Source organism: Alligator mississippiensis, chromosome 7, assembly GCF_030867095.1.
Source record: "Alligator mississippiensis isolate rAllMis1 chromosome 7, rAllMis1, whole genome shotgun sequence".
In the NCBI taxonomy this organism is placed as follows: domain Eukaryota; kingdom Metazoa; phylum Chordata; order Crocodylia; family Alligatoridae; genus Alligator; species Alligator mississippiensis.
In genome coordinates, this window is record NC_081830.1 from 18,915,821 (window position 1) to 18,928,953 (window position 13,133).

The following is a 13,133-nucleotide window of genomic DNA, read 5'->3' on the forward strand; positions in this document are numbered from 1 at the left end:
TGCTAGCAGTAAAACCACCCCCTTAACTATATTTTAACAACAGATTGATGCACACTACTAAAAATAACCAAGAATGAGCCGGTTTTGCTGCTGAGGCATGGAATAACTCCAGAGCTGTCACTACAACCCCTCCACTCCTGTATCATTCAAACCAAGTTCACAGAAGAATAGTACTGCGCTGTAGGACCCGACTGCTGTAAGATTTGCTTGGCTCGCCACCAGGCCTCATAAAACTGGCACTGCTACCATACAGTACAAGGCACAGAGTGGACACGGACGGCAAATTCTTCTCCTGTTAAAGAGGCCCAAAGCAATAAATTCCTACCTGCAGGCTGGTCACGGTGAAGTTGGCAATGAGTCGGATGACTTCAGGGTAATTTTCCACTTTCACTAGCTCTCCCAGCTGATAGTTGCTTTTCAATCGGGCCAGCAGTCGGCAGAATTCATGGTAGTTGTTTGGGTCTGACAAACTCTGGGCAAGAAAGACAAGGACATTAAACAATCTGACTGGTAGCACAACTGAGTAATGCAGAGAAAGGAAGTTTGGGGTCTTTCTTCCTTAACTCTGTCACCGACTCACTGACTTACAGTTGGTCCTTTTCTAAAATACAGGTAGAGTGCTTCCCCACCTCCCTAAGTGAGCTGGAGATCTGTGTGAACTGTGCTGTGCAAACACTATGATCTCTTATGGCTACACAGTACCAATTAGCAGCTAAAAGTCAACCTGAAGCTTAAGGCAGGCAAAGCATGTCTACTGAATGGCATCCAGAACAGGCATGCAGCACTTCACTCCCACAAGGACAAGCTGTAAACCACAGGGGCCCAGCACAGTGCTTCATATCTTAATTTTCTTCTCCCTCCACAGATGTTGTTAAACCTTAAGAGCTTTTTTTTGGATCAGGAACAGGGGACCGAGCGAGAGAAGGAAGAGATATTACCACCTAATCTTTCCTTTGTGGCCTGTGCCAGATAACTCTCTCTCAGCGCTTTGTCCAAGGAAGTTCATAGCTGGCCCTAGTGAAGTGGCACCTGAAAAGCATTCTCCCAAGCTTTGCTGATCACAATGGCTGGGAAGTTTTCTAGATAATTGGCATATATCTCCCCTTTTGTCCGGCTAGAAACCCAACACCCACAAACATGCCTGAGGCATCAGCTCATCAAACCCCTACCTTAACTGAGTCGCATTCATCTCTCTCTCAGTTTTCTGATTAAACTGCCTGTTTGGTTAGTTTTAAGTTTAAAGTCTCTCCATCTCCTTAAAATATTTAGTGACTCTGATTTACTTTCTGTGTTCCCTGCATCTCTCCTAAAGTGGTGACCATGATGGAAGAGTGACAAATGTGACAAGTACAGTAGTAGAAGCTCTTTCCAGAAAGCAATATGCCTTGCCAGAGGAGACGCAAGCAATACCAGTGTCTATTTCCAATGCACTCACCTGTGGGTTCTCCAGTATTCGCTTAACACCATCAACAAGATGAGACAGGAACTTCGCTCTCTCTGCGTTGTTAAAGAGGGATCTGCGTACAGAAGCTATCTGCACTAAGCAGGATAAAACCTGAAAGCAGCCAAGGGAATAAAAAAAGAAAAAGATGCGATTCAAACACAAGGGAACAGGCCAACCTACTGTTTTCCCCATCTGCCAGAGAGAATAGCTCATTCAAGTTTGTAATATTCTGTAGCAAAAATAAATAAATCAATCAGCTTGCCTGGTTCAAGGGACAGCCTTAAAATTTAACAACCACTTCCAAAAATTCTCTCTCTGTGAAAAGGAAAAAGCAGGAGAAATCCAGCAGGAGCAAACAAATTACAAAGGGGGTTAAGGGACTGCGCTATAAAGAAATCATCTCTCCAGCTTGATGGCTTAATAAACATCCGACTTTAGGCAAAGCGCACATTACAATTCCCACTATGCTGCCATGTGGCAACAGAAATAGGGGATTTCTCCAGATGCCAGAGGCAGAAAATACAGGTTGTGTCCTCTAATTTCTCATGTCATTTGTCACTGCATGTAAACAAAGGCAGACCTGAAAAATCTACCAGCAGCATTAGGAAAGCCAGCCACTCTCTCCTTAGAAGAACTTAACATGGACTATGGAGAGGAAGAACAGTGAGATATACATCTTAGATGAAATATTAAAAAGGGCTTCCCAGCTCAGCCCCCACTTCTAAAACAGGAGGGAGATTCCACAGCTTCAGGGGCACAAGGGAAGCTATTACTAGACTACAGAATGGGGCTCTGAACTTTAAGAACATTAAAAAGAGACTTAATTATGTGCAGCAGCAATTCATGCTGAGGCAAGTTCTGTTCCCTCTGACCAACCTAACGACTACCTGCTCGGCTGCTGAGCCTTTCTGATTGCTGCTGTAATGGCCAAGAACTCAGAGCAATTATTGGCTTAATTGCTTTAGATTTCTGCTTAACAGCGTGAGATTTTTAAAAAATCTGTCTTGCATATCTAAGGCTCCAAACTCTGTCTTCACTAAAGGAGCACTAGAATGAAGCGACCACTTCCATTCTTCCCTGCTCACATGGAATAAAACAAAACATCACAACACAACAACTTTGAAATGATCCTTTCTTCCCCAGCCAGAGCTAATGCTGCAATGAAAATGGAAAAATGTTTATTCAGCAGTACTGGAGTGCCTGTTCTATGCTACCCCCTCTCCACCACACCCAAATACTTAATGGTTTTCAGAGAAGCATACACCAATAGCATAACAATATAAAATTGTTCCCACCCCTAACCAGCACTGGTGACGGCCACTTCTTATAGTTCTTGGAGCAAAGATGCAAAGCAGCTTCTCTTAATAGGGGACCTGAAGGGCATTTGCAAATTCCTCTGTTGCACCAGCAGTGTGTGCAGCTCAGAACAACTTTTCAATTAAGGAAAAAAAAAAAAAAAAAAAAAGGCTTTGCACAACTTGTGCTGGTTTGGCCAGGGATGTTTTGGGGAGCTCAGCCACAGAATGAGGAACTTCACACAAGAGCTCAAAACCCAAGCTATGTAGCCACTGGCTGGCACAATGTTGTCTAATGCACAGAGTAGAATTCAGCATCAGGGCCCTGGAAAATTTGCCACTTGCTCACTACGTCATTTTGGGGGTAAGATTTCTCTTCGTGTAAAATGGGAATCCTATTCTATAGCCCCTTTTATGTGGGCGTAGAAGGCTTACTATGTTGCAAAGCACTCTGAGGTTCTCAAGGGCTAAGGTAAGGGCAAAAGTGCAACTGTAGTTCAAAACATTTTTGGATGCAACAACTCAGTGTTAAGAAACTTGCACAGCCTGATCACAGAATCATAGAAAGTGAGGTTTGGAAGGGACCTCAGGAGGTCACATCTAGTCCAACTTCACTCCTCAAAGCAGGACCAGCCCCAACTAGATCATCCCAGCCAAGGCTTTGTCTAGCTGGGTCTTAAAAACTTCCAAGGATGGAGAGTGTACAACCTCTCTGGGTAACGTGTCCCAGTGCTTTACTACCCCTCCTACTTTACTACCCCTCCTACTGAGAAAGTTTTTCCTAATATCTAGCCTAAACTTCCCTTGCTACAATTTGAGCCCGTTGCTCCTTGTTCTATCATCTGCCACTACTGAGGACAGTCCAGCTCCGTCCTCTTTGGAACCCCACTTCAGGGAGTTGAAAGCTGCTATTAAATCCCCCCCCCCCCCCCTTCTCTTCTCCGAACTAAGTAAGCCCAGTTCCCTCAACCTCTCCTCAGAAGTCATGTCCCCCAGCCTCTTAATCATTTTCATTCCCCTCTCTTCAATTTGTCCACATCCCTTCTCTAGTGTGGGGGGCCAAAACTAGACAGTACTTCAGATGTGGCCTCACCAGTAGGGAAGAATCTTTTCCTTCAATATGCTACCACCCCTCCTACTAACACAGCCCAGTATGCCATTAGCCTTCTTGGCAACAGGGGCACACTTAGCTAATGTTCAGCTTATTGTCCACTGTAACCCCCAGGTCCTTTTCTGCAAAGCTGCTGCTTAGCTAGTTGGTCCTCAGCCTGTATTGGGGCATGGGATCATTCGAACCTAAGTGCAGGATTTTGCACTTGTCCTTATTGAACCTCATGAGACTTCTTTTGGTGCAATCCTCCAATTTGTCAAGGTCTCTCTAAATCCAAGCCCATATCTACTACTCGCCTCAACTTGGTGTCATCTGCTAACTTGCTGAGGGTGCACTCCATCCCATCTTCCAGGTCACTGATGAAGATATTGAACAAGGCCGGCCCCAAGACCAACCTGAGGCACTTTGCTTGAGACTGGCTGCCAACCAGACAGAGAGCCATTGATTATTATCCTCTGAGCCCAATGATCCAGTCAGTTTTCTATCCACCTTACAGTCCATTCATCCAGACCATATTTCCTTATCTTGCTTGTGAGAATGTTGTGGGAGACGATATCAAAAGCCTTGCTAAAGACAAGGTATATCATGTGCACTGCTCTTCCTGCATCCACAGAACCAGTCATCTCATCATAGATGGCAATCAGGTTGGTCAGGCAGGACTTGCCTTTGGCGAATCCATGCTGACTGTTCTAAGCATCATCTTCCCCTCCAGGTGCTTACAAATGGATTCTTTGAGGACCTGCTTCATGATTTTTTTTTTTACATGTTGTACTAGTAAACTATTTAGGTGCTGTTCTGAACTCATTGTTTACCATTTTAACCAGAAGCCAAGCATCAGGACTGCAAACACTTCTTAGTATTCAGTAGCCTCTAACAGGTATTCCCTTCTAGCAGTGGAAATGTTTGAGAAGTTTTCACCACTACAGATCATTCCAGGAAAGAGAACACCTGCTGTACAAGTGTTAGTTTGCAGCTGCCCCTTCTCCTTTGCTCTCCATGCCTTCCTCAGAATGGGGAATCAGTCTGTGTTGGGACCCCTGTTCTGGAGGGCATCTGCTGCTCCATGGTAGATGAAGAAGTAGGGCTATAGGCGCATGGCATGGAAAAGTGGTGGAAACAGAGGGAACAACGGGACAAAGGCCCTAGTCCTTTCCCCAAACTGGGCAGACCCTGGTGTGGGGAAGAGGCAGGAAACAACAGCTACTGCTCCCCTCTCTTCCTGGACCTGACCAGGAGGGGAGTGTATAAGCATTCATAGACACCTGGAAAATCTCTCTCCTGAGAGGGGCATGTTTCCCACCAGAGAAAGTGAATGAACGCTTGTAGTTTCTACTGGGAGAACGACGTTTTTTCCCCTGGTAGAAATTTAACACATGTATGCGGCCAGTGTCATAAGATCTGCAAACTTGAAACTCACCAGAGGAGAAAATGAAGGAGGGATGGAATGATACAGGTCAAAAAACAGCTGCAGGGTTGAAGAATCTAAGAAGGCTGAAAAACAGAAAGGAGCACTTTATTGTGAACATTAGAGTTACTGCACTCCACAGATTTACATATGTTTATCTGCCCCATCTCTGATGGCAAGCACACATTATACTACAAAGGACTGCATCACAAAAAAAAAAAAAAAGAAGAAAATATTTGACTTAGAAACCTGTGCCAAACTTCGAAGAACCCATACATCCACAGTAATTAAAAGCCTGTGGAAGGGCTGCTGAAGAACTCGAGGCAGTCAAGAATGAACACCCTTTTACACTCAAAAAACCAAGCATACATAAATGATTAATGTGGTAGGACTACCAAACACTGCAACGGTGTCTTAATGAATGCTTGGTTAGGGAACCCCATTTTTAAGAAAAGTTCTGTGAAAGATCTGAACTCCCTTAGTGGCAGAGTTCCCTTCTAGTTTATTTTCTGTCTTCCTAAAAAGGAAAATCAAATTCTAGCTTTTCACACAAACCAAGCACGCCATTTCTGAAGTTCATGTGGTTGGCTGATTAGCTCACTTGCTTTACAGCATGATGCTAATAAATGCCAAGGTTGCAGGTTCAATCCTTCTAGGACCTTGCCTGCCTGGGGGTTGAACAAGATGGCCTCTCGAGGTCCCTTCCAGCCCAACTTCTCTGCGATTTCTATGCAGCGCAGACTGAAGGGGTAGAAAAGGGGTGCCTGTGTAGTTAGGACCAATCTACATCATCAATCTGAATCAGGTATGTAATCAGATACAGGGACAACTGGGTTGTACTTCCCATTTCCTATTCAAGGATTTATACATAGACATTTGATAGGCCGTGAGTCAACCAGCATATCTTCAACAGGTAAACTGTTGATGCATACTGTTTTGTCCCTCAAAGCTTTACCTGATCTCCAGCTGGTCGGGATCTGCACTGTGCAGAGATCATCTGAGGACTCGTCTGTTGACGTGCCGATGAAATCAAAGTTCAGACAATTATGTGTGAGCTTGAGAAGCTGCATGAGCAGGCCATGCTGGCTCTCATCATTCAAGTTCAAGTTCTTCCCCGAAGCCTACAAAATGCAATGGTTTTTAGAAAAAGTGAAGCGGCAGCTGAGCCTGGACCACAGACCCGTTGTGATAGGATGTGACAGCCATAAGCATCATGTGTCACCTTGACATCAAGGCTGAGATGCTACCTCAAACACCACTTAAATATATATGTCCCCTATATTTTTAAAATCAGAATCTGCATTCAGGTTTTAAGTCCTTCTCTAAGAAGGATGGTTTGTACTACAAAAGGGCACCCGCTAGGGCTGTACGAAGCTTTGGTCCCCGATTTGATGCGGTGGAGATCTGGCCCGATTCGGTGGCCGAGTCTCCGAATCGAATCAGAGAACCCTTTAATCTCTCCAAATCAAATCCGAACTCTCCAAATTGATTCGGAGAGATTTAGTGATTCGGACACAGACACAGCTTTAAATGTTTTTTCCACATACCTCTAGGTATCAGGGGTTTGTGAATGCTGCGATGCTGGGGCGCATGGAGTGTCCCACAGAAGTGCGGGGGGCTCCCCAACATGCTTGGCAGCAGACCTGGAAGTGGACCAGAAGCACCTCCAGCCCACTTCTGGGTCTGCCAGAGTGCACTGGGGAACCCCACTGTGCTCCCCCAGCCCGGCAACTGGTGCCTCGGGGGGGGGGGGGGGGGGTTCACACACTCCTACCACCCATGCTTGGGTGCCAGCTAATATTTATTTTGGAAGATTCATCAGATTACCAAGTTTTTAAAAGGGTAGAACACAGGAATACTTTGTCTGCTTGGCATACATTTAGCAGGAGGGAATCCTGTTACTCTAGCTTAGCCTTTAGGAAGGAAATAAAAGCATTCATTTTGTGCACAAACTATCTGGATAAACCCTGGTCCAATTGCAAAGCCCTGCTGTGAGCACAGAGGACACGGGACATTCTGAGGCAACACAAGGTTCTTCTTGAGGCTGAGATGCTGGATCAGCTCACACCTGTTCTAAAGCCACACCTGGATCTGGACTCTGGGGATATGACAGACAGTCTGTGCTTGACACAGTGCTTTGTGCTTTTAAATGCCTTTTACTTCAAGTCCACTCCAAGGTGATCTCAGCAGTTCATGAAACTGTTGGAAACGTCTGCCTCTCCCTCTGCGAAGCCTGTATCAGATGTGTTCTTCAATGACTGCCTAATTGCACACTGCTTTTATGACAACCATCCACATGTAATCATTAGCTCCTAGCAGCCCAATCCTTCACCCTTCAAGAGGATCACCTTGGAAACATCTGGCTTACGAGAAGGAGGCTTCTTCAAGCTGCCAAATGGATAACATAGGAGTAAATGGGGCAGTAGGTGTTTATTACAGGGAAACAAGGACATTAAGTGAGGCAAGTGGAAACATTCCGATTTGTCCTTAAACAGGGCATTCTACAAAACAAAAGCAGCGTGCCCAAGACGTATGGACAGAGAACATGAGGGTGTTTCCTCAACAACTGGCTTAATTCAAACTACCAGGTTCCAGTTCACCTTCTCGGGACAAGTGAAATAGCATGTGCGTGCACACATCATAGGGAGTGGTGGGTAACATTTTAATTTAAATCACACAACTTTAAAAGAATCCTGCCAAAATGTGAAGGAAGCTTGTGACACCTATACTGTTAGGTGCATTACTAACAAAAAAAAAACAAAAAACACTTCAGTCTCCATTTTTTAAATCAAGCTTGCTTCCCACCCCCACTGTTCAGCTTTGACACTTCACTCAGCTTTACAGGCAAAACCCAAACTCTTAATTTCCCACCATTCCCACAGTTCCATTTTCTTATACACAGTGACACCATTATGCTGTTCTCAACTTTCCCCATGTGGCAGTGCCCCTTTGAGTAAATCTGGGGATGTTACAGATCAGATACCTGCATGGAACAAAGCTGATGGAACACCAGGAATTTCCTTGTAGAGCAACCCTTTTTCTTGCAAGTAAAAATTTTGCCTATGCTAGAAAGTTTTGTCTCCTTCTAATTAATTATAGTGGCACAAGCTCCGTACAGTGGATGCCATTACTGGTGCAGAGGTGCTCATGCTGCTCTAGCTGTTCCTGGATAGAAAGCCCAATCAGGCACACTGGTACAATATGCCTTGAAATATTTATCACATTAGGTGATGCACCAACATGACTACCTTGCTAACAATAATCAATCAATACAGAAGTTTGGCAATTTTCTTCATTTGAGGTTTCTAAGAAGTTGGACGGGCATGAGTTTAAGACAGTTTCTCTGTGCAAGAGCTGGCTTAGATCACCCTCGAGTCCCCTACAGGATTCTATAATCACACCACCAACCCATGTTTATGCCAGACCAAAAATATATTTAGATTGACACACAGAGTTGATATCGGCACAGTAACTTTGAAACTCCAGTGATGCTTACTGCTGCTCTTTTTAGGTACATCTTCACAAGGAAAACAGATATGATCTTCTCGCAAGTTAGTTAACATGGAGTGACTATTAGGAGGTAAAATCCTAGTAAAGACAAGACAGTCCATAACTCTCTCCTAAATGAGTCAAGGTGAACCACTGGCTCCCCTAAAGCTCTTACCTTGACCTTTTAACACAAGCAAGGACTATAAAAATTCCTTCACTAGGATTTCACTTTGTTTCATTGATCATTAACTCAAGAGCAAGAATATGTAACCACTGAGAAAAAAGGATCAGATTATACTGGTAGCTTTCAAATTTTTGTGTGTAGAGTTTTATTCTTAGTGCTTATACATCAAAAACTTCTTAATGCAGAGACTTAAAAAACAACAACAAAAAAACAAAACAAAACAAAAAAAAATCAGTAGCTTCCTCCACAACAATGTTTATACCCAAAGCACATAACCTAAGAAAATACTTTCTTTGGAAGATGTGTAGTCATGGCAGTGTACTTAAAAAAAAAAAAAAATCTATAAAATCTATACTGGACTCTTAACTTACTGATTGGAAAAGAAAGCTGGGATATCACCCTGTGTATAAACATGGCTCTATATAGTTCTACCATACAAAAGCATGCTGTGAAGTGAGAACTAGGAACCCATTGTGAAAATGTCCCCAAAGGCAGGGGCAAGGAAAACCAGACATCTCTATGAAGAAAGGACTTGTCCCATAGCAGGTACACCAGACAGGCCATCAGCTTAACGTTTTGCACCCCCAACATGAATTGCTTCAGGGGTACAATACCAACCATAATCTCCCTACCTGTTTCAATAAGTTGCACGAGAGCGTGAAGATATCAAATAAAGATGAATCTCGGAACGAAGAGGCTATTTTCCTGTGCTTGGTCAGAGGGTGGGTAGTGTCCGCCTGGGCAGAGAGAAAACCAGTGCTTAGAAGTCATTGGCAGAAAAGAAAGCAAGCTAGCAGAATGAGCTGGAACAAGGCCAATAAAATATTATTGGAACATCAAGACATTCCCCTTGCACTCTACTAGTTGATTAAACTGAAGGGACACGTTAGGATTGTATTATGTTCTATTAATGTAGAACAATGGCTCCTGTGCTGCCATTTGTTTCATTGAACTATTGACAAAACTACATTGTCTGGCTAGAGTGTTAAGTTAAAAAATGTTTCCAAACTGTTTAAAAAAAACATAGTTCTATTTATCTCTGCTAGAAAGCAAAACTTATTTAAACCAAGTCTGCCTGAACCAATTCTAAAAGTAAGAATTAAGGCAGGGGTGGGCAAAACATGGCCCGTCAAGGGATTTTGTCCAGCCCGTGGCAGGTCCCTTGGTCCCACCTGGCACAAGAGCAGGGGGCAGCTTAGGCTGTGGCACATGCAGCCAGTCCCACTGCTCCCAGGCGTGCAGTGGGGCTGGGGTGGTGTGGCAGCAGCTGGACTCCATTTCCCAACAGTGCCAGTGGTGGTAGCTCATTCTGGCTGTTGCAGTCACCAGACCCGGCCTCGCTGCCCCAGGCTATCCACCCTGCACCCACTGCTGGAATCAGGACTTGTGCAGGCAGTTGAGCAGTTGGGATGGGGCTGCAGGCAGGCAGGGAGTGGTGTCTAGGAGCAAGACAGGTGGGCAGGGCTGGGAAAACTTCGGGATCTGGGGACTGTGACAGTGTGGGGGCAGGGCCTGGGACAGAGCCACAATCCTCTGTCCGCAAACCCCTGTGATGGGCATAGATTCCGCAAGCACAGGGGTGTGCAGGGAGGCAGGGGTGTGCAGGATTGTGGCTCTGCCCCAGCTCCGCGCTGTCACTGCCCCATAACCCTGCCCTGTGATCCTGGCCTTGCCTGCCCCTCCCACTCCCAAACACTGTCCCCTGCCTGCCCATGGCCCCATCCCACATATAGCGTTTTGGTGAGCTGCTGTTGCGTGGGGGGGGAGGGTACTGACCCAACCTGTAACAGCTTAACAAAACTCCCAATGTGGCCCACTGGCCCAAATCATTGCCCACCCCTGAAACAGGATAAAATCTGAACAGCACCTATATGATTTAGAGACCCAGATTAGGGAACTGAGTTTCATAGTTGTCGACTCGCATGGGCTACATCCACTAAATATCTTCTTAGAGCCTAGTCTATTTTCACTCCTTCATGTAAAATTGCCAGCAGATAGAGAGTCAGTTACTGTTGGGAAAAGCCAAATACACCTCATCTCCTGAACCCAACTGGCAGTCAGAGTCAAGTGAGAAGATACATGGATGAGCAGGAAATTTCAAGGCGCCTTTAGCTTTTACTGTGAATCAATTGGGACATTGCCAGATTCTTTTACAACTCCATTACATTAAAGTCTGCACCATGTGTGTTAGGGAATAATACATGCAGATGTTGCCTGATATTATAAGACTGATACAGGTTACAGATGGCACACTCTGTATCAGCCTCTAAGACACCATGTTGGCACAGTGACTTGATGTTTATTTTAATGCATTCCTGCAAAATTCTCTCGCAGTTACCTAGGTAATGTTTTTTGACAGGGAAATAAAATAAATTTCCTGCCTCATAATCAGTCAAATACCCTGGGGGTAGGGGGAGGAGCAAGAAAGCTTAACGGCTAACATAAAGACGCATTTAATCTGAAACCTCCTTTCTGCTGCTCATTCATCTCAATGGCATGCCTTACTTGTTATCATAAGGCTCTTTTGTATTTAGAGGTGCTGAACTACAATGTATTCAGTAGCAGCTGGGGGTGCTTTGCACCAAGTCAGGACACAACCTTTAGACACCAAATTATTAAAGTTCTGGCCTATACTTGGATTGCAAATGATCGTTTTAATTCTACATTAGAATTTCACTATCAAAGCCAGGTTAATTCAACCATGTGTACAAGTATTAGTAGAAAAAAAAGTTAAGTTAAACTTTATATTCATCAAATAAAAGTTGAATCACTTAACACAACTTATAAGTATTGGCCCTTTCAACAAACTTAGTAGTAGTAGGCTAGCCAAACCAGAAAGGTTCCCCAGAGAAAATCACTTGTAGGGACAACTGGAAGCTGTCTACATTGCAGTTCTTATATGTGCCTGCAGAGTTGATGGCTGAAAATAATTCAAGCTTTAGGAGCCTATTTCTGCTAGTTGCTTGCTTTGTTGCGATCAAACTACGCATCCTAAATTCATACTGGAAAAAGACTATGATGTGATTGGGATCTGAGCACAGGATAAGGAGCCATAAACTCTAGTCCTGGTTCACCTCTGCTACCAATTCAAATGAAGGGCTGGGCATATCACGTAACCTCTCCACCCCTCTACCCACCCTGTGATTTGGGAAACAGCAGCACTGGTGCAATGTTTCACATGATGCTGGGAGACTTTGGATTTGTAAGGAAAAGCAAACCAGAATATTCAATGCATTTCTTATGTTTATGCCCTATATTTATAACCCTAGAAAGTGGTACTGGAATGTCTGCTGACACGGAAGAAAGGGCTTTTTTTTTTTTTTTTAACATGAAAGTCCATAAAAAACCCAGAGAGAGAGAAAAAAAAAAAAGGATGGAGAACAACAAAACTGACAGTGATGCTTTGCTAATTTGGGCTGAGGGGGTTAGCTTCATAGACAAGGTGGCACTGGTTGAGAAACCAATTGCTGACAGTTTCAATATTTATCAGACTATTACACATGTGAATACTAAAGAAGATGGGAAATGCTACAAAGAAAAAGAGGATAGAAAAAAAATAGCCCTTGTAACACAGGAAATGTCAATGTCTTACCACAAAGGCACAGGACTGCGTTAAAACAACAACAAAGTGCAGACACATAGCAGAACACAATATGATGAGAAAATTGGACACTTACTTCACTGAGGAAGGCTGTAGCACTTACTTGATTAATTTCATTAGTTAGTTGAGACAGGATTGTCACTCCTATGATGCAGTGTTCTACGCTATCCTGATGAAAAAGATGAGACAGGGAGAAAGAGAGAAAAAAAAAAAGAAAGCAGTGTTACACTGTTCTTACCAACTTTCACTGCAATTACAAGAAAGTGCCAACATACTGAAGATCAGATCTGCCTGGCTGGAGATGCCATGTCCTTGGTTAACAGCAATATTATAATTCAACAGGATAAGCTGAAAAAGCATTTAAAGGAACTGTTTGTGGTATTTACTATTTGATGGCTGCTGAGAAGTTTGGCAAAAGTTAACAAACTATTTAAGCAGTAATCAAACAAAATACACCTGCTTTTATTTAACAGATACCATAAAAACATTGTATGTCGGTTATCTTTGATGCACGTTTACAGTTTGTCCTCTAAAGATTTGCACGTGTCTAATTTAATGCAGTTATTAGTTCCACTGCAATCGCTGCTTAAGTGCATGAACCACG

At 43.8% G+C, this 13,133-nt stretch overlaps 1 protein-coding gene across 1 annotated transcript in view; it reads right to left on the reverse strand.

Moving 5' to 3' along the window:
• The window catches only part of XPO7 (exportin 7), a 64,398-nt gene that overhangs the window by 19,953 nt on the left and 31,312 nt on the right, over positions 1-13,133 (reverse strand). Inside the window, exons 5-10 of the mRNA XM_059730692.1 lie at positions 12,606-12,698; positions 9,561-9,665; positions 6,211-6,376; positions 5,268-5,341; positions 1,436-1,555; positions 326-472 (exon numbers count right to left, since the gene is read on the reverse strand). Coding sequence (XP_059586675.1) covers positions 326-472; positions 1,436-1,555; positions 5,268-5,341; positions 6,211-6,376; positions 9,561-9,665; positions 12,606-12,698 — 705 coding nt within the window. The remainder of the gene's footprint in view (positions 1-325; positions 473-1,435; positions 1,556-5,267; positions 5,342-6,210; positions 6,377-9,560; positions 9,666-12,605; positions 12,699-13,133) is intronic.